Genomic DNA, 26,381 nt, shown 5'->3' with positions numbered 1-26,381 from the left:
AATGGACATGACCTCCTCTGGAGAGGAGGCACTTGGTGTTTGCAGAGTGGATCAGTGCCTCAAACTCCCTGGGCAGATACTGCAGTTAGATGATTTTCTGTGTGACTCAGCCAGTCAGGTACACAGAAAGGATTGTGTAGGCAGGGTGCTCCTTACCCTGTGGCCGATGGCTTCCCTTCCCATGAGTGTGCAGAACTCACTTATTGGCCTTTGTAAACAAATAATGTTGCCAGAGCAGCCTCTTGCCCCCTTTTCATAGGCAAAGCACCATCAACCTGATCAGTAGGGTCCACCTCTTGCCCTCGCTACATCCCTCCTCAGACCTGTGACTCTTGTCAAATTGTGGGTAGCTCTAATGCTGCTGATTTGGAAGAATGCTCTAAAATAGTCCTTGGATTTTTTTATGCTACGCTGTGAAGCAAGAAACTTCAGGAAAAAAAAAAAAGGAAAAACACAGATACAAGCTCATACAGCTTACAAATTAGTTGAACATGAAAAGCACCAGCCAGATCCAGCTGACACAAGGCACTTAGCCTGGCTCTGCATGGCAGACATGGGGAAAGCAAGGGCTCTGCAGTCAAAGAACTTGCAGGTTTAAACCATTGCCCCTTTTTGGGCCTGTTTCCTTATTTGAAAAGCAAGGATAATAAAACATAATTCATTAAACTGTTGGTGGGGTTGAGATGCAGTGTTTTTTCCCTCTATATAGGAAAAGGGCATAAAAAACACAGAGGAAGAACGGGCATGCTAACTGCTGCAAAGAATATGAGCAGACACATGGGGCTATAAACAGCCCCATCTGGGTATACCTAAAAACCACTGGCTTCACTACTCTTGCCTCTTGCCTTCTGCCAAAGATGAACCAAGCAACCTTCCGCTTGGGCTATCATGCTGATCTGTTTGTACAAAAGACAGAGAGGGGAGCTCTCCCCATAGTGTGCAAGGCCCACTAGGAGGTACAATCCAAACTTCTATAAAATCTGTCAGACCAAAGTCCTGTCAAACTCAGTTCTCCACACTCACAAAGAAGGCCTGCTGGCCGGGCGCGGTGGCTCACACCTGTAATCCCAGCACTTTGGGAGGCCAAGGAAGGTGGATCACGAGGTCAGGAGTTCGAGACCAGCCTGGCCAACATGGTGAAACCCCATCTCTACCAAAATACAAAAATTAGCTGGGCGTGGTGGTGCACGCCTGTAATCCCAGCTACTTAGGAGGCTGAGGCAGGAGAATTGCTGGAACCTGGGAGGCGGAGGTTGCAGTGAGCCAAGATTGTGCCATTGCACTCCAGCCTGGGCAATAGAGTGAGACTCTGTCTGAAAAAAAAAAAAGGCCTGCAGAAGAACTCTTCTGAGCTGCTTTAACGGGGTAGGTAACAGGAATAATGTAAGTAGGAAAAGATAGAATAAAATTGAAATGGCTAGAATAAAGCCAAAGTGAAATACCTTCTTCACACAGATTAAAATATTTGCAAACAATGCTAATGAAACTGGATTTCCCCTTGGGTAGTGGCTGAGATTTCACTATTTCTTTTGTACTTGGCCCAGTCCACATTTCTTTCTGCTCACACTGTAGAGGGAGCCAGGAAAGGCAGATAAACCAAATTATTGTCTTCATATCATTTATGTGAAAGAGTGAAGGGGACTCAACAAGAAGGAGGGGTTTGAGAATGCTTTTTTTTTTTCTTTTCTTTCTTTCTTTTTTTTTTTTTGAGACAGGGTCGCCCTCTGTTGCCCAGGCTGGAGTACAGTGGTGCGATCTTAGCTCACTGCAGCCTTGAACTCCTGGGCTCAAGTGATCCTTCCACCTTGGCCTCCCAAAACACTGGGATTACAATGAGAATACTTTTAACCACAGGGAGTAGCTGTTCTCTTGTTACAATATTGCAGAGTAACAATAAAACCACACAAAATAATCTGAAGACTTCTGACAAGCTCCTATGCCTTAATATTTTTCATGAGATACAGGGAAGAAGGAGGAGCTTCTAAGATCTAACCATTCAGCTTTTCTCAAAAGTCTACAGTCAGGAATGCAGCTGGTTCCAATCACAGTGAACTGAAACAGCAACTGGGGCCAAAGGTGCAGAAAGAAAACTTACTTATAATAAAATTAAAAAGCAATGACTTTTCTTTATAAAAGAAACACATTATGTGACATAAATCAAAACTGTAATGACAACATAATTTTCCATCTAAGTATATAAAATATGAGAAGGTTGCAGTAAATAAGAATGAATATTTTTGATTTATTCAAAGTTTCCATCTAAAACCTCAATGAAATCTACCACCTTTATTACAAGGGGACTGATGGTTCCTGAACAGAAAGAAACAAAGGTCAGGAAAGATGGCACCGCACATTGGAGAGGGGACTGGCCGAGTGTGCAGAAAGTTTGGTCCAATAGATCACTGACAGGCTAAAAGCCACATTTTGTTGAGAAATGACAGCAGAACTGTTTAAAGAGTATAAATCTCCATAAGAAAACTAAAGATGACAAATGAGATTTGAACTCTGTTACTTCAAGTCAATAATGTCTTCATCGGAGAAAGCCGTGAGCTGGAAGGGGCTGCTGCTGGAGACGGGGCTGCCCTCTCTGTCTGCAACAGGGTCCTGGTCAGAGCTGGTTGAGTGCCCCTCAGGGTTGGCTTCGGAAGTGGAAGCACTTTCCAAGGAGCCTGATGGGATCCTAGAAGAGACAAGTCACTGTAAGAGGATCCGTGGGAGTACTGTGGAACTGGGACTATTTTTTTCTGGCAATTTCCTGCTCATCTGAGCTCATGAGCTTGGCTCCCCAAACCCTCACTGTTATGTGGTAGAGGTGGGGAAGTGCTGGAATGCCACCCCCGTCACCTCAGGGGGTTGTGAGGATTAAAGGCCGAGTGTGTGACACATGGAAGGTGTTTGTGAGGCATTATTTACCTACCTTTCTAAAGTGCAAATCTAGATAATGTCACCCTGCCTAAAACCCTCCCATGGGTGCCCAGGGCCAGAGGATCAGGCTGAAACTCATAACCAAGGTTCCGGGACTGGGCCTGTGACCCCTCCAGCCTTCCAGGGCACCCCTGACTCCCTCTGTTTCCTCCAGCTTCTCAGGACTCTTCTCAATAGCTGCATATTAATTTGACCAAAATTGGTTTTCACTTCTCAGGGAGTTAATGCATTCCACAAATACTCATTGGCCTGCAAAAGCCCACCTGGCCCAGCTGCTGCCCACTCTCGGCCTCACGTGGTTCCTGGCTCCGTTCTCTATGCTCAAGTCTGTCCACTCTTCCTCCTGCCTTTTTAACTGGCCATGCTAGGCCTGCTGCAGGGCCCTTGCCCTGAGGTTGTTGCTGTCAGAAGGGCTGTTCCCCTAGCTTCTTACCATTCATTCCAAGCCCAGCCCAATGCTACTTCCTCAAAAAGCTTTCCTTGAACTCTCTCTCAGAGTAGACCTTCTACCTGCCAGCCCTGTCACTTCTTTTCCATTTCTTTATAGCACTTGTCACTATTTGAAATGATTTTATTTGATACTTGTTTACAGGTTTGCTGTCTGTTTTCCCACACTAGAATGCAAAGTCCCTGAGGCCAGGGGCCTTGTCAGGTTATGACTTATGAGAGGAGGCTCAGCCTCCCCTGATGTTTGAGACCCTCCCTGCCCCAGGTGTGGGCTGGATGGCAACCCTTGTTACACATCACCTGCCACGCTGGAATGCAGTAATTGTCTGCACCCTTGTTGGTCTTTGCCACTGGCCTGGGAACCCCTTGAAGGCACAGGTGGGGGCTTAGACCTTTCCATATCTTAACACATTCTTGGGTGCTCCAAGAATGTATGTTGAGTGAATGAATGAAGCTTGGACATACGATCTTATCACTCTCCACACTGAAGCATGTGTGATGTTGCTTGAAGGACAACAGAGATCTTATAGGACAAATCAGTGTGACTTAACTACTATTCACTGACATGTGATGCTGAGCTGGCATTCAGATAGGCTGGACTGTGTATGTGCTACCAGTACTGCATTACTGCATAGGGAGCACCTATTTCCCTGCAGTCTTACTGTTTTTTTTCTTTTTTTTTTTTTTTTTGAGACGGGGTCTTGCTCTGTTACCCAGGCTGGAGTGCAGTGGTGTGATCATGGCTCATGGCAGCCTTGACCTCCCAGAAGGAGGTCATCTTCCCACCTTAGCCTCCCAAGTAACTGGGACTACAGGCACACACCACCAGATCCAGCTAATTTTTTTTTTTTTTTTTTTTTGGTAGGGATGGGTCTTGCCGTGTTGCCCAGGCTGGGATTGAACTCTTGGGCTCAAGTGACCTTCCCTTCTCAGCCTCCCAAAGTGTTGGGATTACAGGCATAAAGCCACCATGCCTAGCAGGCATTTTTATTTTAAAAACTCTCTGTCGATCTGGTGAGGAAAAAGTCTCTCTTTATATATATAATATATATATATAATATAAATATTTATATATTATATATTAAAATATAAATATATGATATATATTAAAAATATAAAATGTTATATAATATATATATTAAAAATATAAATATTTTATATATATATATATGGAGTCTTGCTCTGTTGCCCAGGCTGGAGTGCAGTGGCATGATCTTGGCTGATGCAACCTCCGCCTCTCACGTTGAAGCAATTCTTCTGCCTCAACCTCCCAAGTAGCTGGGACCACAGGGATGTGCCACCACGCCTGGCTAATTTTTGTATTTTTAGTAGAGACGGGGTTTCACTGTGTTGGCCAGCCTAGTCTCGAACTCCTGACCTCGGGTGATCTGCCCGCCTCGGCCTCCTAAAGTGCTGGGATTAAAGGCATGAGCCACTGCACCTGGCCTGGTCTCAGTATATTTGAATGAGCATTTGACTGCTGGTATATGTGTCCATTTGTCTAGATCCCTCCCTGGCAGGCCTGAGGGTCTGGGTACCCTCAGAGAGGAGCAGGCTGCTGGCCCTCTGCTGTAGCTGCCAAAGGGGCCACTAGTGGCATCATCAATCCACAGAAGGGGCCTCCTGGGCAGTGCTGTGACTCACAGGTCCACCACCCCGAGCAGGGGCCTCTCCATCTCTTTACCTGTCACTGCTAGATGACCTCACTGCCCCTGGCTTGGGGCCTCCTTGGCTTTCTTCTAACCGTTTCCGGGGTTTTGATTTGGCCTTTGGCGCTCCTTCTGACTTGGGTCCACCTTCATCCGAGAGGCCTGGATTGAGAATCATAGGTCAGAGGGTCACTACCACAGGGCTGCCATGGAGACAGAAAAGACCCTTATTTTTTCTTGGTTGGGAACTGGTGCATTGTTGTGCTAGAGTCAGGAAGAAAGATGATAGAATATATATTTTCAAATTATTGGTTTTCGTGTTGGTAGAAGGTTTTTATTTTCTGATTATAAAGTATACACACACTGCAAAAAAAATTAGAGACTCAAAGAGCCTAATGAGGAGAGATGATCTACAGTCCTACCGCTGATAACCCTGTAATTCTCCAATTCAGAGGTTCCGTTTTGCAAAAGCTCAGTGGTTTGTAAACAGTGGTGGGCAGATCAAGCTTTGATATGGAAGACTGCATTAAAAATAGCAATACATTTATTTTAAAAACACAGTGGAAGGCACCAACTTGAAAAACCAATGGACTTTGTTAGTGTCAAGGCCTGCCCTGTCAGGTGGCCTGAATCCCCTCCTCCCAGTTGTTCAGGGAATATTACTGCAGGGTAGGGATGTGCGCAGGCCACCTGTCATGCAGATCCCAATCTAAGTTTTCAAACCAGTTTTTACTAGTTTATCATGTCACTTCCATTTTTCCTTATTTTGTTTCCACAAATCTGAACAAAAAGGTTTCTTTTTTTTTTTTTTTTTTTTTTTTTTTTGAGGCGGAGTCTCGCTCTGTCGCTGGGACTGGAGTGCAGTGGCCAGATCTCAGCTCACTGCAAGCTCCGCCTCCCGGGTTCCCGCCATTCTCCTGCCTCAGCCTCCCGAGTAGCTGGGACTACAGGCACCGCCACCTCGCCCGGCTAGTTTTTTTTGTATTTTTTTTTTTTAGTAGAGATGGGGTTTCACCGTGTTAGCCAGGATGGTCTCGATCTCCTGACCTCGTGATCTGCCCGTCTCGGCCTCCCAAAGTGCTGGGATTACAGGCTTGAGCCACCGCACCCGGCCCAAAAAGGTTTCTAACAGTCCAACCTTTTCACACTTATCAGGGGCTTTATGTTTCTCTGGTTTGGCCTCTCATCTTTTTTTTTTTTAAAGACAGGGTGTCTCTCTGTCACCCAGGCTGGAGTGCAGTGGTGTCACCATGGCTCCCTGTAGCCTTGACCTCCTGGACTCAGTTGATTCTCTTGCCTCAGCTTCTTGAGTAGCTGGGACTATAGGCGCATGCCACCATGGCTGACTAATTTTTTTGTATTTTTTGTAGAGATGGGGTTTCACCATTTTACCCAGGCTGGTCTTGAACTCCTGAACTCAAGTGATCTCCTGCCTCAGCCTCTCCCAAAATGCTGGGATAACAGGTGTGAACCCAGTCCCATATTTATACTGAGAGAAAAGAGCTCAACACATATCTTGCATCTGTTCCGTCCACAGACCTGCCCCACTGTCTAGGGCTGGGAGAAGTAATAAGGAAACTGAACACACGCGTGTAAAACATGGTACATTCCCACTTTGGGATATACCAACGTAAAATGTTGCCTGAGGACTATGGGATATAAATCCTTCTAGACACCTTTCTAGGAAATCATTTATTTTTAAAAATGGTATCAGACTAGACGTAGTGTTTTATAAACTGCCCATTTCCCCCCTTCACATGGCTTGGGCAGCTTTCCACACCAATACATGTAGATCAACAACATCACTGTTGGTGGCTACACTATAGTGTATTCCTTGGTATAGATGTATTAGAACTTACTTATAAATCCCTTCTTAAAAGGAAAGGTTCCTTTTAAACTCATTGTTTTTAAGAACACTTCATATCCAAAGATAAAACCAGCTGGTCTGTTCACAGACAGTGGAAACCAGGATTGAGAACCATTACCCAGTAGTTCCCTGCGGGTCCTGCTTGCTATTTCTTTGATCTCCATGCGAGACAGGGACAAGGAGTGCGTGACAGGAATGGCAGCGAGGCCCACACTGATGGGAGTGGGTGGGGTGATGACCTTGGAGACTAAGGGCGACTTCAGAGGTCGCTCGATGCTTCTGCCCACGAGGTTTCTAAGTGGAATCTTGTACAGATTTTTTGATTGAATTTCACCTGAAATGTGATTTCAAAAAGAACATCAGAACTTTAAGAAAAGCTCATATTATTTACAAGAGAGTAATCTCTTGTTCCTTAACATAGCATGAAGGAAGACTTTATATCACACACTGATCTGTAATGTCCCACTGGGAGGGCTGGCCGGGAGCACTAATTTGAGGGTGCCTGATGGCTCTGCATTTTCTAAAGTATTTTCATGTGTAAATTAGGTAAAATGCACTCGTGACTGCACAGGAAAAAAGACTAGACAAGAAAAGCAAAAAGCTGCCCTGCTTGGGGAATTCTGTGCTTTATCTTAACTGTGTGCCGTAAGACGAGTGATGTGGTAAGAATTTATGAAAAGCGCTGTGTTCAAAGCAATGAGGTAACCACAGCAGAGGCCTCTGGGGTTCGCAGGCAAAGCCAGATAGAGTGAAAGACTGCATGTGCTAAGGAATGTCTAGGCTTGATGACTCTATTCTTTTAGCTATCAAAACCCACTACTGTTAACAGCCCTGAAGGAAAAATAACTGCTGTTGCAAGTTGGAAACTCTATTGCCTTTAACTCCCTTCTTCCCGCTGAAACATTCTTTTTTTTTTTTTGAGAGAAGGTCTGGTTCTGTTGCTCAGGCTGGAGTGCAATGATGCAATCATGACTTACTGCAGTCTTGACCTCCCAGGCTCAAGTGAACCTCCACCTCAGCCTCCTGAGTAGCTGGGACCACAGGTGCATGCCATGACAGCCAGCTAATTTACTTTTGTTTTTTGTAGAGACAGAGTCTCACTCTGTTGCCCAGGCCAGAGTGCAGAGGTGCAATCCCGGCTCAGTGCAGCCTTGACCTCCGGTGCTCAGGTGATCCTCCCACCTCAGCCTCCCAAGTAGCTGGGACTACAGGCACCCAGCTAGTTTTTGTATTTTTTTTTTTTTTAAGAGACAGGGTTTTGCCATGTTGCCCAGCTGGTCTTAAACTCCTGGGCTCAAGCGATCCATCTGCCTCAGCCCACCAAAGTGCTGAGATTACATGTGTGAGCCACAGTGCCTAGCCCAGTTTGTTTGTTTATTTATTTATTTTTACAATGGAGTTTCGTTGTTATCACAAGATTTTTTAAGAACACAACCAATGTATTCAGACTGCAAGATTTCTTTGTTTTTTTTTTTTAGACGGAGTCTCGTTGCCCAGGCTGGAGTGCAATGGCACGATCTCGGCTCACGGCAACCTCCGCCTCCCAGGTTCAAGCGATTCTCCTGCCTCAGCCTCCCGAGTAGCTGGGAATACAGGCGCCCGCCACCACACCCGGCTAATTTTTGTATTTTTAGTAGAGATGGGGTTTCACCATGTTGGTCAGGCTGGTCTTGAACTCCTGGCCTCAGGTGATCCGCCCGCCTCGGCTTCCCAAAGTGCTGGGATTGTAGGCGTGAGCCACCGCACTTGGCCGGTTTCTTTTTTTAATGGCTTTACATAGTAACTTCTTTAAGCAGTAATCACATGTAGATATTAGACAATGAACTAGAGAAATTAGAGTGGATTACAAATATTAATCAAACAGTAACACTCGGACTTCACCTTCCCCCAGGGAAGAAGGAAATACTGGAGTGTCTCGGCCCGTGGGTGTCTGAGGAGAGTTGCCGGCACTGGCCCCCTTGGAGCTGCCTCCAGATGAGACCTCATTCACAGCTGCAGTTGCTGTGAAGTATATATCCGACTAGAAAGAAAGAGAGAGCATTACCAGGCTGCCTGGTGTTCTAGGCCTTGCATCCACTGGCCCTTCTGCCATCACTGCAAACCCTCCAACGGGTCCCCATCCTTGGAGCATGCAGAGAAGTGTGGGATGCCGGGGCGAGGGATGGAGGGAGCCTTCCGGAGGAAAGCCCAGTGTGGCTAGTTACACTTTTCCTGAGTATTCCACTCCCCGCCACTTTTCCTCATCTATTTGTTGATCCACAATAGAAAATAGTCAATGTTCCACCACACATCTTCTGCAATCACAAACACAGCACACACTTCCCTAACAGGAATCTCAGGCACCTGGAGTGTTAGAATGGGAAAGATCTTAGGGATTCGGTTAGGCCCATTTGGCAGATGGGGAAACGGATTATTCATTCACTGATCCAGCAGATACTCAGGCACACCTGTGATGCGCCGGCGCTGGTGCTGACAGCAGTGGTGTGCTGGATGTGATTTATGAGATCCAATTTTCAGGAATTTTGCAAACTGGCTGTTAAACACACATGATTAAAAATAAAATTATACAAACCTAAATAAACAAAGGCCCTAAATATCCAAATTCAACCATTCCTAATTATTTGACTGTGCTTACTATTACATCTGCTCTGGAGTTATTGACACCAACAGTGTCTGTGGGGCTTGGGGGAGAGATACTGCACCATGGGGGATAACGCACATCTCCCCAACACCACCTGCAGTGGCGTCTCACTGGGAACTTGAAATCAATCATAGAGGAACTCTTTACACCATGGAATCCAGCGAGGACTATCAGTTCCACTTTGATTTGTTGTTTTGTTGATTGTCTATACTTACAGTGATGCAGAAAGTACTAGAAATGAACAAGAAATGTGGAAGTGTGTTTAGTCTGGTACAGAAGCTGAAGTTTCATTTTAATGACTATAAGTTGTATGAGGTTGAAAAATAGTTTTATAGCAGATTACCTATCAGATTAAAATTGGAAAAAAATGAGTGGATTGAGATATAACTCCAAGTGTAAAATAATGGTTGAAATGCAACTGTAGACTGGCTATGGATATAAGAATTCAGCAAATATTAACAAAAGCATTTTGTAAGAACCAATTGGCTAAGTGGATTTTTATGATAAACAGCATTGTATATTTACTATTTGTAAATTGTAAGCTATTTACAATGAATGTACACACATATAATACATACATGCACATATGTACACATATCATACATATATGCACATGTGTGCACACACGTTTTCCAGAGCACTGGGGGACGGAAGCACTGAGCACACCACTGGTGCTATGATAGTGAGTAAGAGAGCATGGCCCCTGCTCTCACAGAACCATCAGGGCAGCAGCAAAGATGAACAAATAAGCAGTCACCTACCACCAAATGTGATGGATGTCAGGACCAGGGAAGGGAACAGGGGACACAGCGGGGGAGCCAGCCCAGTCTGGCAGGGCTGGGGAGGACTTTCTGGGCCTGACTCAGGGGAGGGGACTAGAACAAGAACCCCCAGATTATGTGCCAGTGACAAAAGACATCTTGGAAGGCATCTTTGTTCCTGTATCCCTCCGTTTTGCCCTAGCTCTTGGTTATAAGGCATGGATTAATCAATTAGCCATGTTTCATAGGCTATGAATTCAAATTGAGGACAGAGGGTGGGAAAGGAAGAAAGATTGCAAGCTCTGACTTTTCTAGACTTGGACTGTCCTCCAGGGCAGCAGTGACATGAATAACTGACCCAGTCTCTGATCAGGGATATCTCTTTTCAGCTAAGTGCTCCCCAGCGGCCACCAGCACTGAATGACTATTAACAAAGCTGAGGAGTGTTCTGAAAGCCCACAGAAATCACACATGAAAACCCAACAGATCAGTCTGGTTTCAGGCTTTCCATCTCACGCTGGCATTCTGACACAGGTCTTCATCAGCCTAACTTGACAAGAGGCGGCTTCTGTGCTCACCTGAAATCCCACAGTGCTGGGGCCTGCCAAACCGCTCAGAGAGAAAATCCCAGTCCTACTCACCCTGGAGGCCACGAGCTGCAGCTGTGGCACGACTGCGGTGTGGACCAGGTTCCCATTCACCACCAGGCGGATCTCCATGGAGTCGGTGGTGAAGGCCAGGAGATACGGGAAAGCACAGACTGCAAGGGAACGGGAGTGTCACCTCTCGGTTGCTAGCTTGGTGGCTGCGGACGGGCTGTGACTGTCTCATAGTCACGCTCACTTCTCTAGAAACTTCCATCTCTCATTCCTCTGGCTGCTTTTCTCCTTCCTTCACATGTGCACGTCACCCTGATTGTAAGGTAGCCTTGGCTCCCAAGATAGCCTCCCCTCGGTTGCCACACTCCGCCTCCCAGGAGGTGTGCACTGTCACCATGCTTGCTGCCATTTTCCCCTATGGAAACCCCATTGCCTGATCTTCCAGTGAGGCAGCTCACTTGCCAAAGTCCTGTGGGGAGTCCCTTCTGTTGTTCAGATACCAGCCTGACATTCTCTCTGCAGGCCCAGGCCATCCTGCCTGGGACACTTCCCTTTCGTCGCTCTTCAAGGCCCAGCCCTGGAGGAGACCTCAGTGCTCCTCACTCCTCCCCGTGCTCCTCCCGCTGCGCGTCTGAGCAGGGGCCGCATCTTATTCCTCCCTGGCCCTCACAGTGTCCCTTGGGATCAATGGGTTTGCTGAGTTATCTGTTAAGGGCTGGCCCCTCTGCTTGAATGATTTGAATGACACACTGGCTTCCAGGTGCTGTGCCTGCCCTGGCTGCCCTGTGGCACACCTCTTTCTTCCTGGCACTTCGTGTCGTTCCCTTCTTCGCATTGGCTCTCTCTGCACTCTTTCCATGGATGAGCTCATCTGCTCTCCTGGCTTTCCTGGTGACTCTGCCGATCACATCTATTCCGCTGGCCATGACTTTCAAGCCCCTCCAGCAACGTGGTTCAAAACCTCCCTTTCCTGCCTACCAGATCTAATCTGTCATCAAGTCTGACTGGTTCTCCCAGGACCTTAGATCGGTCCCTCTGCCCTCCTCTCAAAATACTGTCCTGTGGACCTGTTAGCACATAGTTTTATTGTGAGGACAAAAGAATGAACTGGAACATTCTTGGCTCTTATCTGACTCCCAAAAGGCAATGGCCAGTTGTGGATCTTGAATTACAAACACAAAGCATCATTGCTCACGTCCTGACATTTTAGTGGCAGGCAGATACCTGAGTTTCTATGAAACATACACCAAAGGCGCTAAAAGCAGTGTGCTTCTCCCTGAGGTCAGTCAGCATTTTGAGGCTGGAGACCTTGAATTTTAGAAAAAGGAAAGTGAGGCCCAGAAATGAACTGAGGTGCTGAAACGATAACCAAGTACTGAAAAATGACATTTAATTGCTCTCAAATGCATACATGCTCAGGCACTGAGAGAAACTAGGAGGAACAGTAGAAGACAATAGTCCCAAAAGGGGAACAGAAAGCAAAAAAAATGAAAAAGAAAAAGAACGCTCTGAACACTAATCATACGCATGTAATTTATGGCAATTTCGCAGTAAGCCAGTGATTTGCTTACATAGGATTTGCTTACAACAGTTCAGACATATCTATGAAGGGGGAAAGCGTTATGATAAAGATTTTTCTTACCAATTGCACAGGGAGCCTGGTTCCAACAGAACTGGAAATCTGACGCAGAGGGTTGAACCAAAAAAGAGCCACCATTAAAGGGGCAAACCTTTTTATAGATGCAACTGTCTGCAATGAAAACAACAGCAAATCATTTTTGTTAGAGACAACACTTAGATGACTGTAATTAAATAAATGATAAACAGGCAACAATAATAGTATCCTATCTGCTAGTTCTTTATAAATAGCCAGTATGAATACCGCCAAGATGCTGGATACTTAGGGTCAAAGGCCTAAGTATCTGAGCCATCTGAGCCAGAATAATATTACTACTACAAGTAATAAGAGCTGCTGTTCTGGGAGAATTTACTATGTGCCAGACACTGAGCTTTAAAGCCATTATCCCATTTAATCTGTAGAAAGTAGAAAGATTATCCCATTTAATCTTCACAAAGTAGATACCATTATTACACTCACTTTACAGATGAGAAAATTGAGGTTAGGAGAGGCGAAGTAGTTTGTTCAAAGTCTCACAAGTACTGTGTGGGGGAAGCAGGGTTTGGACACAGGTCTGCGTGACTGCAGAGCCCGTGTGCTTCATGCCTGTGCCCTACTGTCTCCCACACTCGTGAACGGTCAAGAAAGGACACCTGACGGCAGCCCCTGGGTGGAGAATGCCCTCCTGCAAGGTGGATCACACCTTGAGCCTCATTCAGGACAAGGGTGGTGGGAGCCAGATACCCCCCGCAAACATTTTATTATTATTCAAGAGGACTTGAAGCCACACGCTTGTATCCTCTTGCTGAACCTCAACCAGTACTAGATTAAGACAAGGTTCATTCAAGTACATTGTTCCTGGCCTGCTGCAAGCTCTAAACACAAGTCCATGGGGTTCAGACCCTCTTAGAGTGAGAAAGTCCATGGAGAAACAAAGGCCCCATTTATTACAGAAGTTCATCGCGTTTTAAAAATTTAAATTAAAAAAAATTTTTTTTTTAGAGACAGAGTCTTGTTCTGTCACACAGGCTGGAGTGCAGTGGCGTGATTACAGCTGATCGCAGCCTCCCCATCCCAGGCTAAAGTGAGCCTCCTACTTTAAATCCCCCAGTAGCTGGGACTACAGGTGCACACTGGCACGTCCAGCTATTTTTTTTTTTTTCAGTAGAGACAAGTTCTCGCTATGTTGCCTAGGCTGGTCCAACTCCTGAGCTCAAGCAATCCTCTCGCCTCAGCCTCCCAAACCATCATGTTTTAGCCATGCATTTCTTTCTCAATGAAAGACTGAGTTATTATTATTATTATTATTATTATTATTTTTGAGACGGAGTCTTGCTCTGTCGCCCGGACTTGAGTGCAGTGTCTAGATCTCAGCTCACTGCAACCTCCACCTCCTAGGTTCAAGTGATTCTCCTACCTCAGCCTCCCAAGTAGCTGGGATTACAGGCACCCACCACCATGCCCAGCTAGTTTTTGCATTTTTTGTAGAGGCAGGGTTTATCCATTTGGCCAGGCTGATGTTGAACTCCTGAACCCTCAAGTGATCCACCCGCCTCTGCCTCCCAAAGTGCTGGGATTACAGGCGTGAGCCACCATGTCCGGCCTGAATTTTTATTAACATCATGAAGAATGGATGTTAACAAATATCTGATTGTTAATTATTGACACACAACAACAGGGATGACTCACAGACATAATACTGAGTAAAAAAAAGAAAAGCTAGATATTTGAGTACATACTGTATAATTTCATTCGTTTAAATGTTTAGAGCTGTCTACAGAGGGTAGAGGTAAAGATGGTAGTGTTACTCTGAGAAGATAATGACGTGTAAGAACAATATCTTGGATTCTGCTAATGCATTTTAGTTCACAAAGTGAACTAAAATGTAGCGTCCCCACCTACATTTTAGAATCACATTTCTAATTTCCAAAAAAAAAAAGGAAGAAAACATGATATAATTAGCAACTTGATGAGTCAGCAGATATAGTGTTTTGTTGCAATTGGGTCTTGGCTGCATTAGTATGTTTACTGTTTGAAAAATGATGAAACCTAGTTGGGCGCGGTGGCTCATGCCAGTAATCCCAGCACTTTGGGAGGCCGAGGCGGGCAGATCACGAGGTCAGGAGATGGAGACCATCCTGACTAACACGGTGAAACCCCGTCTCTACTAAAAATACAAAAAACTAGCCGGGTGAGGTGGCGGGCACCTGTAGTCCCCGCTACTCGGGAGGCTGAGGCAGGAGACTGGCATGAACCTGGGAGGCAGAGCTTGCAGTGAGCCGAGATCATGCCACTGCACTCCAGCCTGGGCGATAGAGCAAGACTCTGTCTCAAAAAAAAAAAAAAAGAAAAATAATGAAACCTATTTTAAATTATTAAAAATAACAGCTTTACTGAGATCATTTATAGACCACAAAATTCATCCATTAAAAATGCACAATTCGGGCGGGTGTGGTGGCTCTCACCTGTAATCCCAGCACTTTGAGAGGCTGAGGTGGGCAGATCACGAGGTCAGGAGATCGAGACCATCCTGGCCAACATGGTGAAACCGTCTCTACTAAAAATACAAAAATTAGCTGGGCACAGTGGCATGTGCCTTTAATCCCAGCTACTCAGGAGGCTGAGGCAGAAGAATTGCTTGAACCCAGGAGGTGGAGGTTGTGGTGAGCCGAGATCGCGCCACTGCACTCCAGCCTGGCGACAAAGCTAGACTCTATCTCAAAAAAATACAATAAAAATAAAATAAAATAAAATGTACAATTCAGTGAATTTTAGTATATTTACAGAGTTGTCCAACATCACCATGATCTAATTTTAGAACTCTCATCACCCTAAAATGAAACCTCACTCCCCATTTCTTCCCCTAGCCCTGGTCAATCAACCACTTATTTGCTTCTGTATCTGTGGATCTGCCTTTTCCGGACATTTCATATAAATGGCATCATGCAACACGTGGCCTTTTGTGTCTGGCTTCTTGCACTGAGCACAATGTTTTTGAGGCTCATCTATGTGTCAGTGCGTCATTCCTTTTTATGGCCAAATAATATTCCACTGTATGAATAGCCTACATTTAGTTGATCTGCTTACCATTTGATGGGCATTTAGGTTGTTTCTACTTTTTTGCTATTGTTAATGAAGATGCTATGAACATTCCTGTACAAGTCTGTGTGGATATATGTTCATTTCTCTTGTATAGATTGCTGGTTTTATGTAAGTCACATGATTTTATTTTATTCAGAATGTTATTTACTGTTAAATACTTTGTATCTATATCTACATCTTCATGAGCTTTGTTATTTTTTTCTGTATTTTGTTGTAGAATATTTGAGGAAAAATGAAAAACATAAAGAAGAAAATTTTAAAAATCATCTGCAACCCTATGTCCCAGAGAGAAATACTGATATATATATATATATATATATATATATATATATTTTTTTTTTTTTTTTTTTTTTTTTTTTTTCAGCCAGCTGTGCTTTATTGACAACGCACCACTCAGGCCTTGACCGCGTACTTCCGCAGCGGGTACAGCCGCTCCTTCCACTGCTGCTTCTTGGTCTTCAGGTTCTCCTCATGCTTGTTGAGCCGGCGGCGCATGGCGCGTGTCTTCTTAGGCCGCAGGTCCAGGGGCTTGTACTTCTTGCCCTTGTAGAATTTCCTGACGTTTTCTTTCTGAGTCTGGTTAATGACTGTGAGAACACGGGCGATGGATTTGCGGACGACTCGTATCTTAGAGAGCTTGGAGGCCGCACCGCCTGTCACTTTGGCGACGCGCAGCTGGGACAGTTCCACCTTCAGGTCATCCAGCTGTTTCAGCAGCTCCTCCTTCTTCTTCCCGCGAAGATCTCGAGCCTTGATCTTGGCCATTGCTGCACAGGCCGCCGATGCCGCCGCCGCCGCCGCCGGCTCCGAGGGAAAGAGGAAGTCTTTTTTTTTTTTTTTTTTTTTTTTTTGAGACAGAGTCTTGCTCTATCACCCAGGCTGGAGTGCAGTGGCGCAATTTTGGCTTACTGCAGCCTATGCCTCTTGGGTTCTGCCTCTTGGGTTCAAGCGATTCTCCTGCTTCAGCCTCCTGAGTAGCTGGGTCTACAGGCGTGCCCCACCACGCCTAGCTAATTTTTTTGTTTTTGGTAGAGATGAGGTTTCACCATGTTGGCCAGGCTGGTCTCGAACTCCTGACCTCAAGTGATCCACCCGCCTTGGCCTCCCAAAGTGCTGGGATTACAAGTGTGAGCCATCGCGCCTGGCCAGTACTGATAGCATTTTGGTACTTCTCCTTCAAGTATTTTTATTAAGAATGAATAAGCAAGAGAAATGTTATAAAGAAAAACAGAATTGAACTTCAAAATATAATTTGCTTTCTTCACTATATTGTATATTTTCTTCTATGCATTTTTCAATAACATAAGTTTAACTCACTGTATGGCATTTCAGTATTTGAATGTAACAAAATATCTTTACCAGTTTCCTCCTGTTTCCATTTAGTTTCCAAAGCTTTCTGCTTTATAAATGATGCTGTAACAGACAATCAAGAACTCATTATTCACAGTTTGCCGATTATACCTTTAAATAATTGCCTGTGAGTACACAGGCTGTGTCCATTTAATATCACATCCTGCCAACTTCTTCCCCAGAAGGCAGTACCATCTAGACTACTTCTAGCAGTGCAGAGAGAGGGTGCCTGAATCCATGACTCTGACAGTCTCAGCCAGTCTGAGTGACCAAATCATTTCAGTGATAATTTGCATATTAAAATTCTCAGTGGGGCACCATTTTTCCCATGCCGTTAAAATAATTGGGAAGCCATTAGAATGAGGTGGTCCCAGTGCTGTGAGTTCCTACATAAGCAAACCAAAACTCAACTTAATGTAAAAGGTCATATTCTAGGAGCCAACCAGAAACTGTCAACTAATCTCTAACCAGGGACTTTCCACTGGAATGATCCAAGTAAAGCTACTGCTCCACTTCAGCAAATCAAATACTTTCTTTGCTTTGCTTCTACATTCACCCTATAAAAGCCTCCCTTTGTTCCCTCGGGTTTGGAGCTGCCTGATTAGTAAATCACTGTCATCTGGGCTCAGTGGCTCACTCCTGTAATCCCAGCACTTTGGGAGGCCAAGGTGGGCAGATCACTTAAGGTCAGGAGTTTGAGACCAGCCTGGCCACCATGGTGAAACCCCATCTCCACTAAAAATAGAAAAAAATTAGCCAGGCCTGGTGGTGGGGGCCTGTAATCCTAGCTACTTGGGAGGCTGAGGTGGGAGAATCACTTGAACCTGGGAGGCGGAGACTGCAGCGAGCTGAGATTGTGCCACTGCACTCCAGCCTGGGCTATAAAGTGAGACTCCATCTCAACAACAACAACAAAAAAAAAAAAAAAAAAAAAAATATATATATATACATATATATATATATATATCACTGCTCAAATAAACTCTTAAAATTTTTAATGTGTCAAAATTTATCTTTTAACAATGCTTATTGGGTAACTGCATTTCTTTTTTTGTAAATTATCTGCTCATATCCTTCCCTCGTATTTTAATGGGTGCTCATGCCTTTATCTTTTTTTTTTTTTTGAGATGGAGTTTTGCTCTTGAGATGGAGTTGCCTAGGCTGAAATGCAATGGCATGATCTTGGCTCACCACAACCTCCGCCTCCTGAGTTCAAACGATTCTCCTGCCTCAGCCTCCTGAGTAGCTGGGATTACAGGCATGTGCCACCACGCCTGGCTAGTTTTTATATTTTTAGTAGAAACGGGGTTTCTCCATGTTGGTCAGGCTGGTCTTGAACTCCTGACCTCAGGTGATCTGCCTGCTCACCCTCCCAAAGTGCTGGGATTACAGGCTCGAGCCACGGTGCCTGGCCGCCTTTATCTTTTTGACATGTAAGATCTCTTTTCATATTAATGATTCTTTTTTTTTTTTTTTCCTCTGTTGCCCAGGCTGGAGTGCAGTGGCATGATCTTGGCTCACTGCATCCTGTGTCTCCCCAGTTCAAGCGATTCTCCTGCCTTGGCTTCCTGAGTAGCTGGGATTACAAGCATGCGCCACAATGCCTGGCTAATTTTTTGTATTTTTAGTAGAGACCGGGTTTCACCACGTTGGCCAGACTGGTCTTGAACTCCTGACCTCAAGTGATCTGTCCGCCTTCATTTCCCAAAGTGCGGGGATTACAGGTGTGAGCCACCGCACCCGGCCTATGCTAATGATATTGGCCCTTTTGGAAACTCACAGATATTTTCTCTAGTTTGCTATTTCTCTTTTAATTTTTTGGTTCTTTCTGGCATAGAAATTTTAAGTTTTGTGTAATCAAATATTTCAAACTTTGTTCATGGCTTCTGCATTTTTTTTTTTTTTTTAGACGGAGTCTGGTTCTTTTGCCCAGGCTGGACTGGGGTGCAATGGCACAATCTCAGCTCACTGCAACCTCTGCCCCACTGGGTTCAAGTGATTCTCCTGCCTCAGCCTCCCAAGTAGCTGGGATTACAGGCACACGCCACCATGCCTGGCTAATTTTTGTATTTTTAGTAGAGATGGGGGTCTCACCATGTTGACCAGTCTGGTCTCAAACTCCTGACCTCAAGTGATCTGCCCACCTTAGCCTCTCAAAGTGCGGGGATTACAGGCGTGAGCCATCGCGCCTGGCTGGCTTCTGCTTTAATGTCTTTAGAAAGGCTCTCTCCACCGCTAAGACTTGGTACACAGTGGTTCATATTTTCTTTTACAAATTTCAGAAACTGACTTTTTATGTTTCACTTTTAATTTATTTAGAACTAAAAACAGAGGCATATATTTACTTTCTCCAAAAGTTTGTCCAATTGTCCCAACGTTATTTTTTAAAAAATTCATCATGTCTCTACAGATTTGAAATGCTGCTACTTTCATCGTGTACATTTTATATATACTTGAGTTTATTTCTGGACTTCATTCTGTTGTATCGAGTGGTTTATCTATTCTTGCACCAGCATCATAGTGTGCTAATTATTGTAGCTTTGCAATAAATTATAATGTTGAAGAAATAACCATCCTTCATGACAAATCTTTAAAAAAAATTTCTGGCAAATCATTCATCTAATCACTCAGCAGATATTTATGGAGTGCCTACTATGTGCCAGGCATAAAGAGAAAAGAATTGGGATTCTGTCTGGAATCACAGTAATTTACTTCATCTGAGGAGAAATATACATCTTTGCAAGATGAAGTCTTCCCATTCAGTAGCATAGTATATTTGTCCATTTGTTCAAACTTTTTCTTAGATTCTACAGTGATGTTGGATTGTCCTTGTCCCAAAATCCGTGAGGGTTGGGACCCTTTTGTGGAGGCTAGTTTTAAAAAAACTATCCAATACCTTCTATACTTACGGACTCAATCAGATTTTCTGCCATTTTTTAGGACAATTTTAGGAATTTATTTTCAACTACAAAATTGTTCTTCTTACCTAGATTTCAAAACTTACCATATTTCATTGAATCTAGGATGTCACTGAATAAAAGATGTACCGTTTTTCTGGCAAAAGTAATAAGATACATCATTTAAAACGTCTCATCAAAAAAAAAAAGAGAGAAAGAAAGAAAGCTGTCCACTATAATTACAAGATGCATGCTAAATTCAGAGATGTTAAAATGTTAAGAGGCCGGGTGCAGTGACTCATGCCTCTAATCCCAGCACTTTGGGAGGCCGAGGCAGGTGGATCACTTGAGGTCAGGAGTTCGAGACCAGCCTGGCTGACATGGTGAAATCCCGTCTTTACCAAAAATACAAAAATTAGCCGGGCATGGTGGTGCGTGCTTGTAATCCCAGCCTACTTGGGAGGCTGAGGCATGAGAATTGTTTGAAGCCAGGAAGCAGGGGTTGCAGTAAGCCAAGATCGTGCCACTGCACTCCAGCCTGGGTGACAGAGACTCTGTCCCAAAAACAAACTAAAAAAAAGATGTCATTGGAGGTTACAGTCATCAGAAGGCTTGACTTGGGTCTGCTTTCAAGATGGCACACTCACATGGTTCTTGGCAGAGGACTTAGTTCCTCACCACAGGGACCTCTCCCTTGAGCTGCTTGAGTGTCCTCAGGACATGGCAGCTGGCTTCTCCAGAATGAGTGACACAAGAAACAATAAGGCAACTACAATGCCTTTGTTGATCTAGTCTCAGAGGTTGCATACCTTCACTTCTACCATATTCTGTTTGATAGACAGGAATCACTAAGTCCAGCCTGCCTACAAAGGAAGAGGAATGATCACCTCTAGGGAAGAAGTATCAAAGAACTTGTGGACATGTTTTAAAACCTCCACAATGGACATCTGTGTTGTTTTCAGTTTTGGGCTGATACAAATAATGCTGTTATGAATATTTGGATACAAATCTTTGTGGGGACATACAAATGCTTTCTTTTTTTTTTTTTCCCGAGACAGAGTTTGCTCTGTCACCCAGGCTGGGGTGCAGTGGCACAATCTTGGCTCACTGCAACCTCTGCCTCCTAGGTTCAAGCAATTCTCCTGCCTCAGCCTCCCGAGTAGCTAGAATTACAGGCACCTGCCACCACGCCTGGCTAATTTCTTTTGTATTTTTAGTAGGACAGGGTTTCACCATGTTGACCAGGCTGGTCTTGAACTCCTGACCTTAGGTGATCCACCTGCCTTGGCCTCCCAAAGTGCTGAGATTACAGGTGTGAGCCACCAGTGCCTGGCCTGTGCTTTCATTTCTTTTGCATCCATTCCTGGAAGTGGAACGGGTGGGCCATATGGCGAGTGAATGTTTAACTTTTTGAAGAACTGTTTTCCAAAGTGATTATACCCATTTACATTTCCACCAGCCGCACATGAGAGCCATTTTCTTCACATCCTTACCAACACTGATTACGATCAATCGTTTTCATTTTAGCCTTTTTTTTTTTTTTTTTTTGTTGAGATGGAGTCTTGCTCTGTCGCCCAGGCTGGAGTGCAGTGGCCGGATCTCAGCTCACTGCAAGCTCCGCCTCCCGGGTTTACGCCATTCTCCTGCCTCAGCCTCCCAAGTAGCTGGGACTACAGGAGCCCGCCACCTTGCCCGGCTAGTTTTTTGTATTTTTTTAGTAGAGACGGGGTTTCACCATGTTGGCCAGGATGGTCTCGATCTCCTGACCTCGTGATCCGCCCATCTCGGCCTCCCAAAGTGCTGGGAATACAGGCTTGAGCCACCGCGCCCGGCCCATGTTAGCCATTTAATAGCTGTATGATTGTATCTTATTGTAGTTTTTTTTTTTTTTTTTTTTTTTTTTTTTTTTTTTTTTTTTTGAGACGGAGTCTTGCTCTGCCGCCCCGGCTGGAGTGCAGTGTCCGGCTCTCAGCTCACTGCAAGCTCCGCCTCCCGGGTTCACACCATTCTCCTGTCTCAGCCTCCCGAGTAGCTGGGACTACAGGGGCCTGCCTCGTCGCCCGGCTAGTTTTTTGTATTTTTAGTAGAGACGGGGTTTCACCGTATTAGCCAGGATGGTCTCAATCTCCTGACCTCATGATCCGCCCGTCTCGGCCTCCCCAAGTGCTGGGATTACAGGCTTGAGCCACCGCGCCCGGCCTATTGTAGTTTTTACTTTTTTTTTTTTTTTTGTAGAGATGGAGTCTTACTATACTGCCCAGGCTAATCTTGAACTCTGGCCTCAAGTGATCCTCCCATCTCAGCCTCCCAAAGTGTTGGGATTACAGGCGTAAGCCACTTTGTCCAGCCCTCATTGTGGTTTTAATTTGCATTGCCCTAATAGCTACTGATACTGAACATCTTTTCATGTGCTTATTTACCATCCACAAATCTTCTTTGATGGAATATCTGATTAAGTGTTTTGCCCTCTTTATAACTGGGTTATTTTCTTATTATTGAGAGTTCTTTATATTTTCCCTTTACCAGTCCTGTATGAGATAGGTGATTTGCAAATATTTTCTCTCTGTGCCTTTTCATTCGCTTGTTTTTCAAAGAAGTTCTTACTTTTAATGAAGTTCAATTTATTAATTTTTTCTTTTATGGATTATACCTTTGGTGCGGCATCTAAGAAATTTTTGCCAATCCAAGTTCATAAATATCTTCTATGCTTTCTTGTAGAAGTTTTTATTAGGTTTTGGGGTTTTCCTGTAGTTTTATGATCCATTTTGAATGAATTTTTAAAAATGATGTGAGGAGTCTTTTTTTTTTTTTTTTTTTTGAGACAGAGGTTCACTCTTGTTGCCCAGGTTGGAGTGCAATGCCGCAATCTCAGCTCATTGCAACCTCTGCCTCCTGGGTTCAAGTGATTCGCCTGCCTCAGCCTCCCAAGTAGCTGGGATTATAGCCATGTGTCACCACTCCTGGCTAATTTTTGTATTTAGTAGAGGCGAGGTTTTACTATGTTGGTCAGGCTGCTCTCGAACTCCTGACCTCAGGTGATCCACCCACCTCGGCCTCTTAAAGTGCTGGGATTACAGGCATGAGCCGCCGCACCCAGCCTCTTTTTTTTTTTTTTTTTTGAGACAGAGCCTCACTGGCTGGAGTGCAGTAGCCTGATCTCAACTCACTGCAGTCTCCGCTCCTGGGTTCAGGTGATTCTTGTGCCTTGGTCTCCCAAGTAGCTGGGATTGCAGGTGTGCACCACCATGCCCAGCCAATTTTTTGTGATTTTAGTAGAGACAGGGTTTCACCATGTTGGCCAGACTCAAGTAATCTGCCCACCTCAACCTCCCAAAGTGTTGGGATTACAGGTGTGAGCCATCACGCCCAGCCAGGAGTCTTTCTAAACAGCAGCAAAATCAAAGTGGCCAATATTTTTATTCACTCTTCCACCAAGAGGCAGACAGATCATGTCTTATCTCTGCAACCTGAAAGACCTCTTTTGTACTTTTAGGCTTTGATGTTCTTTTTTTAGAGACCAGGGTCTCACCATATTGTTCAGGCCGGTCTTGAACTCCTGGCCTCAAAAGATCCTCCCGCCTCAGCCTCCCAAACTGCCGGGAAAACAAGTGCGAGCCACCGGACCTGGCCGATTTTATCTTTTTTTTTTTTTTTTTTTTTTTTGAGACGGAGTCTCACTCTGTCGCCCGGGCTGGAGTGCAGTGGCTGGATCTCAGTTCACTGCAAGCTCCGCCTCCCGGGTTCACGCCATTCTCCTGCCTCAGCCTCCCGAGTAGCTGGGACTACAGGCGCCCGCCACCTCGCCCGGCTAGTTTTTTGTACTTTCTAGTAGAGACGGGGTTTCACCGTGTTAGCCAGGATGGTCTCCATCTCCTAACCTCGTGATCCGCCTGTCTCGGCCTCCCAAAGTGCTGGGATTACAGGCTTGAGCCACTGCGCCCGGCCCGATTTTATCTTTTTAAAAAGGCTGGGTGGGTGCCAGTGTAACAGCATCTAGGACAAAATCACTGTAAATAATCTTGAACTCAGCCACTCCAAGTTATAGCACTACCCACACATTTAACCTATATTCCTAAGCTGTTGTTTTGGTTCCCAGAGTTCATGTAGGCCACTTGATCTCCACCTAACTCACTAAAACATCCACTCTGATGCTTGTACGCTACAGCAGTAGCAATACTTGAGGCTTCATTTGCTAGGAAGGTCCCTGGTTCATCTGGTGGCTTGATCTTACTCACTTTAAAAGTAAAATTCGGCCGGGCACCACCGGTGGCTCACGCCTGTAATCCCAGCACTTTGGGAGGCCGAGGGGGGCAGATCACGAGGTCAGGAGATGTAGACTATCCTGGCTAACACAGTGAAACCCCGTCTCCACTAAAAATACAAAAAATTAGCCGGGCATGGTGGCGGCGCCTGTAGTCCCAGCTACTGGGGAGGCTGAGGCAGGAGAATGGCGTAAACCCGGGAGGCGGAGCTTGCAGTGGGCTGAGATCTGGCCACTGCACTCCAGCCTGGGCGATAGAGCGAGACTCCGTCTAAAAAAAAACAAAAAAAACATATATTGCACTATGTAGAGCTAAAATTTACAAACTAAGACCCAGGGAAACTTAAGGGGTTCCAGAGTACTTACATAATTTTAATTTACCAGCATAAAAACTACTATTGTCCCTAAAAAATATTGTGTACAAACCAGGTATCATTATGTGGACCATTGTTTTACAAATACAGATTAAGAATACATAGTAGACTAAAAACATATTATCTCCTATAGGAAACACTTCTCATATCCCCAGCCCCACAAACACCCATATTCCCCTACACATCTCCTATAGCACAGAGCACATTGCACCAATTTGTTTATGTGTCAAGAATCCTGGGATGGGGTGGGCAAGGATAGTGTCTTCCTCCTCTAAAATAATACCTGACATATTGTACTTCATTTATATATTCTGAATAAATGAGTGAATGCTTTGAAGAAAAATGAATGAATGAATGAATGAATGTGAGGTATGGATCAAAGTTTTTGGTTAGCCGGCCATGGTGGCATGCGCCTGTAATCCCAGCTACTCAGGAGGCTGAGGCAGGAGAATCTTTTGGACCCAGGAAGTGGAGGTTTCTGTGAGCCAAAATCGCACCACTGCACTTCAGCCTGGGCAACAAGAGCTAAACTCCGTCTCAAAAAAAAAAAAAAAAAAAAAAATTTTTTTTTGCATATGTCTATCCAATTATTCTGGTATCATTTGTTAAAAAAGACTCTTACTTTGCCATTGAATTGCCTTCGTACCTTTGTCAAAAATCAATTTACCAAATACGTGTAAATCTATTTCTGGATTCTTTCTTCTGTTCAATTGACAAATTTGTTTATGTAATTATATGTGATAACAAAATATATAACACATTATAATGATATAATGTTATTATGTTACTCACTTGATTAAAAAACATTTAAAATATCTTTGTTATGATGAAATAAAAACCTATGACATTGAAAATCTTGAATAAAGTCTTATGACACTTTTTCTGTAATAGCATTTTATATTCTACATAAAATTTGCCTTGAACCAAGGCACAGCTGGCAGGTAAATAGATGGGGAATGTATCCCTCAATCTTCAGCCTCTTCCTCAGAACAACACTGTGAGCTGCTCCCACTGTCACCCAACACTGTGACACACACAACCTGCACCAGCTCCTTCCGTGCTGCCTACAGAATCAGGGCACACCTTCCCCTGTCTCCAGGAGTCTCTGGAAGTCACATAGGAATTTCCTATGTGAAGGAAGGCAGGGGGAGGCAGAGGCTGGCTTGGGGAAGGGAGTCCTCACTAGGGAAAGTGAGAGGATCGCATTAGGGTTTTAGGAAGCTGACTCCAGCAGCAGTGCAGAGGGGAGAGGTGGGTTGCTCTAAGACAGAGCCAAATTTCGAGAAATTCCGTGTGTGGTACACTGACCAGGTGAGGAGTGACTGGTCCATAAAAGATAGGCCATTTGGAATGAATCTGAGCTGTGTGGGAAGACAGCTTGGAGATGGGGAGTAAAGGAAGGGAGAAGTCAATTGTGCCAACTGTGTCTCTGGCTTGGCTGATGGGTGGAGGGTGATGCCCTTGCACTGGGGTGGGGCACATCAGAGCAGGAGCACATGTGAGGAGGAAAGATCCTGAGTTCAGGGTGGACAGGCTGAGTCTGAGGTGCCCTTGAGCTGCTGAAGTGGGCTGTATAGTAAGGAGTGCAATGCACTGGTGCAGAGTTCAGCAGTGGGTCTGGACTGGAGAGAGCTGGGAGTCAGCAGCAGCACATTGGCGATCAAGCGTGCAGGGAATGAGCATGCCAGATAGAAAGGCGAGGACAGGGCCCTCTGGAATGCTGGCGTTTAAGGGATGACTGGAGAAGAGACTGAGAACAGCACAGCACTGAGACAAGATAGCCAGAGGGGCAGAAAGAAAGCAAGAGGTTGGGACAGAAGCTGGGAGAGAAGAAAGTCTGAAAAGGAGAGTGGACAGCAATGTCAGAAAGGTGGGGACAGAAAAGTCTCC

The 26,381-nt window shown here is 44.9% G+C and overlaps 2 protein-coding genes across 2 annotated transcripts in view; both read right to left on the bottom strand.

Annotated features, from left to right (window-relative positions):
* Positions 1–2,222: 2,222 nt before the first annotated feature.
* The window catches only part of GARNL3 (GTPase activating Rap/RanGAP domain like 3), a 156,382-nt gene continuing 132,223 nt past the window's right edge, over positions 2,223–26,381 (bottom strand). The window contains 6 exon segments of the mRNA XM_010367849.2: positions 2,223–2,680; positions 5,057–5,183; positions 7,007–7,222; positions 8,770–8,908; positions 10,932–11,050; positions 12,532–12,639. Of these exon segments, the coding sequence (XP_010366151.2) occupies positions 2,509–2,680; positions 5,057–5,183; positions 7,007–7,222; positions 8,770–8,908; positions 10,932–11,050; positions 12,532–12,639 (881 nt within the window). The 3' untranslated portion in view covers positions 2,223–2,508.
* On the bottom strand, positions 15,941–16,434 carry LOC104664375 (60S ribosomal protein L35). The gene has a single exon (XM_030920007.1). It carries the CDS (start codon positions 16,372–16,374, stop codon positions 16,003–16,005), a length of 372 nt encoding a protein of 123 aa, XP_030775867.1. The 5' UTR covers positions 16,375–16,434; the 3' UTR covers positions 15,941–16,002.

This window comes from Rhinopithecus roxellana, chromosome 16, assembly GCF_007565055.1.
Source record: "Rhinopithecus roxellana isolate Shanxi Qingling chromosome 16, ASM756505v1, whole genome shotgun sequence".
Classification (NCBI taxonomy): Eukaryota; Metazoa; Chordata; class Mammalia; order Primates; family Cercopithecidae; genus Rhinopithecus; species Rhinopithecus roxellana.
This window is presented reverse-complemented; position numbering and strand designations above follow the sequence as displayed.

What these genes read in the sequence shown, in the direction of transcription:
- LOC104664375 (XM_030920007.1), bottom strand. Translation starts at nt 16,374, where the DNA reads ATGGCCAAGATCAAGGCTCGAGATCTTCGCGGGAAGAAGAAGGAGGAG.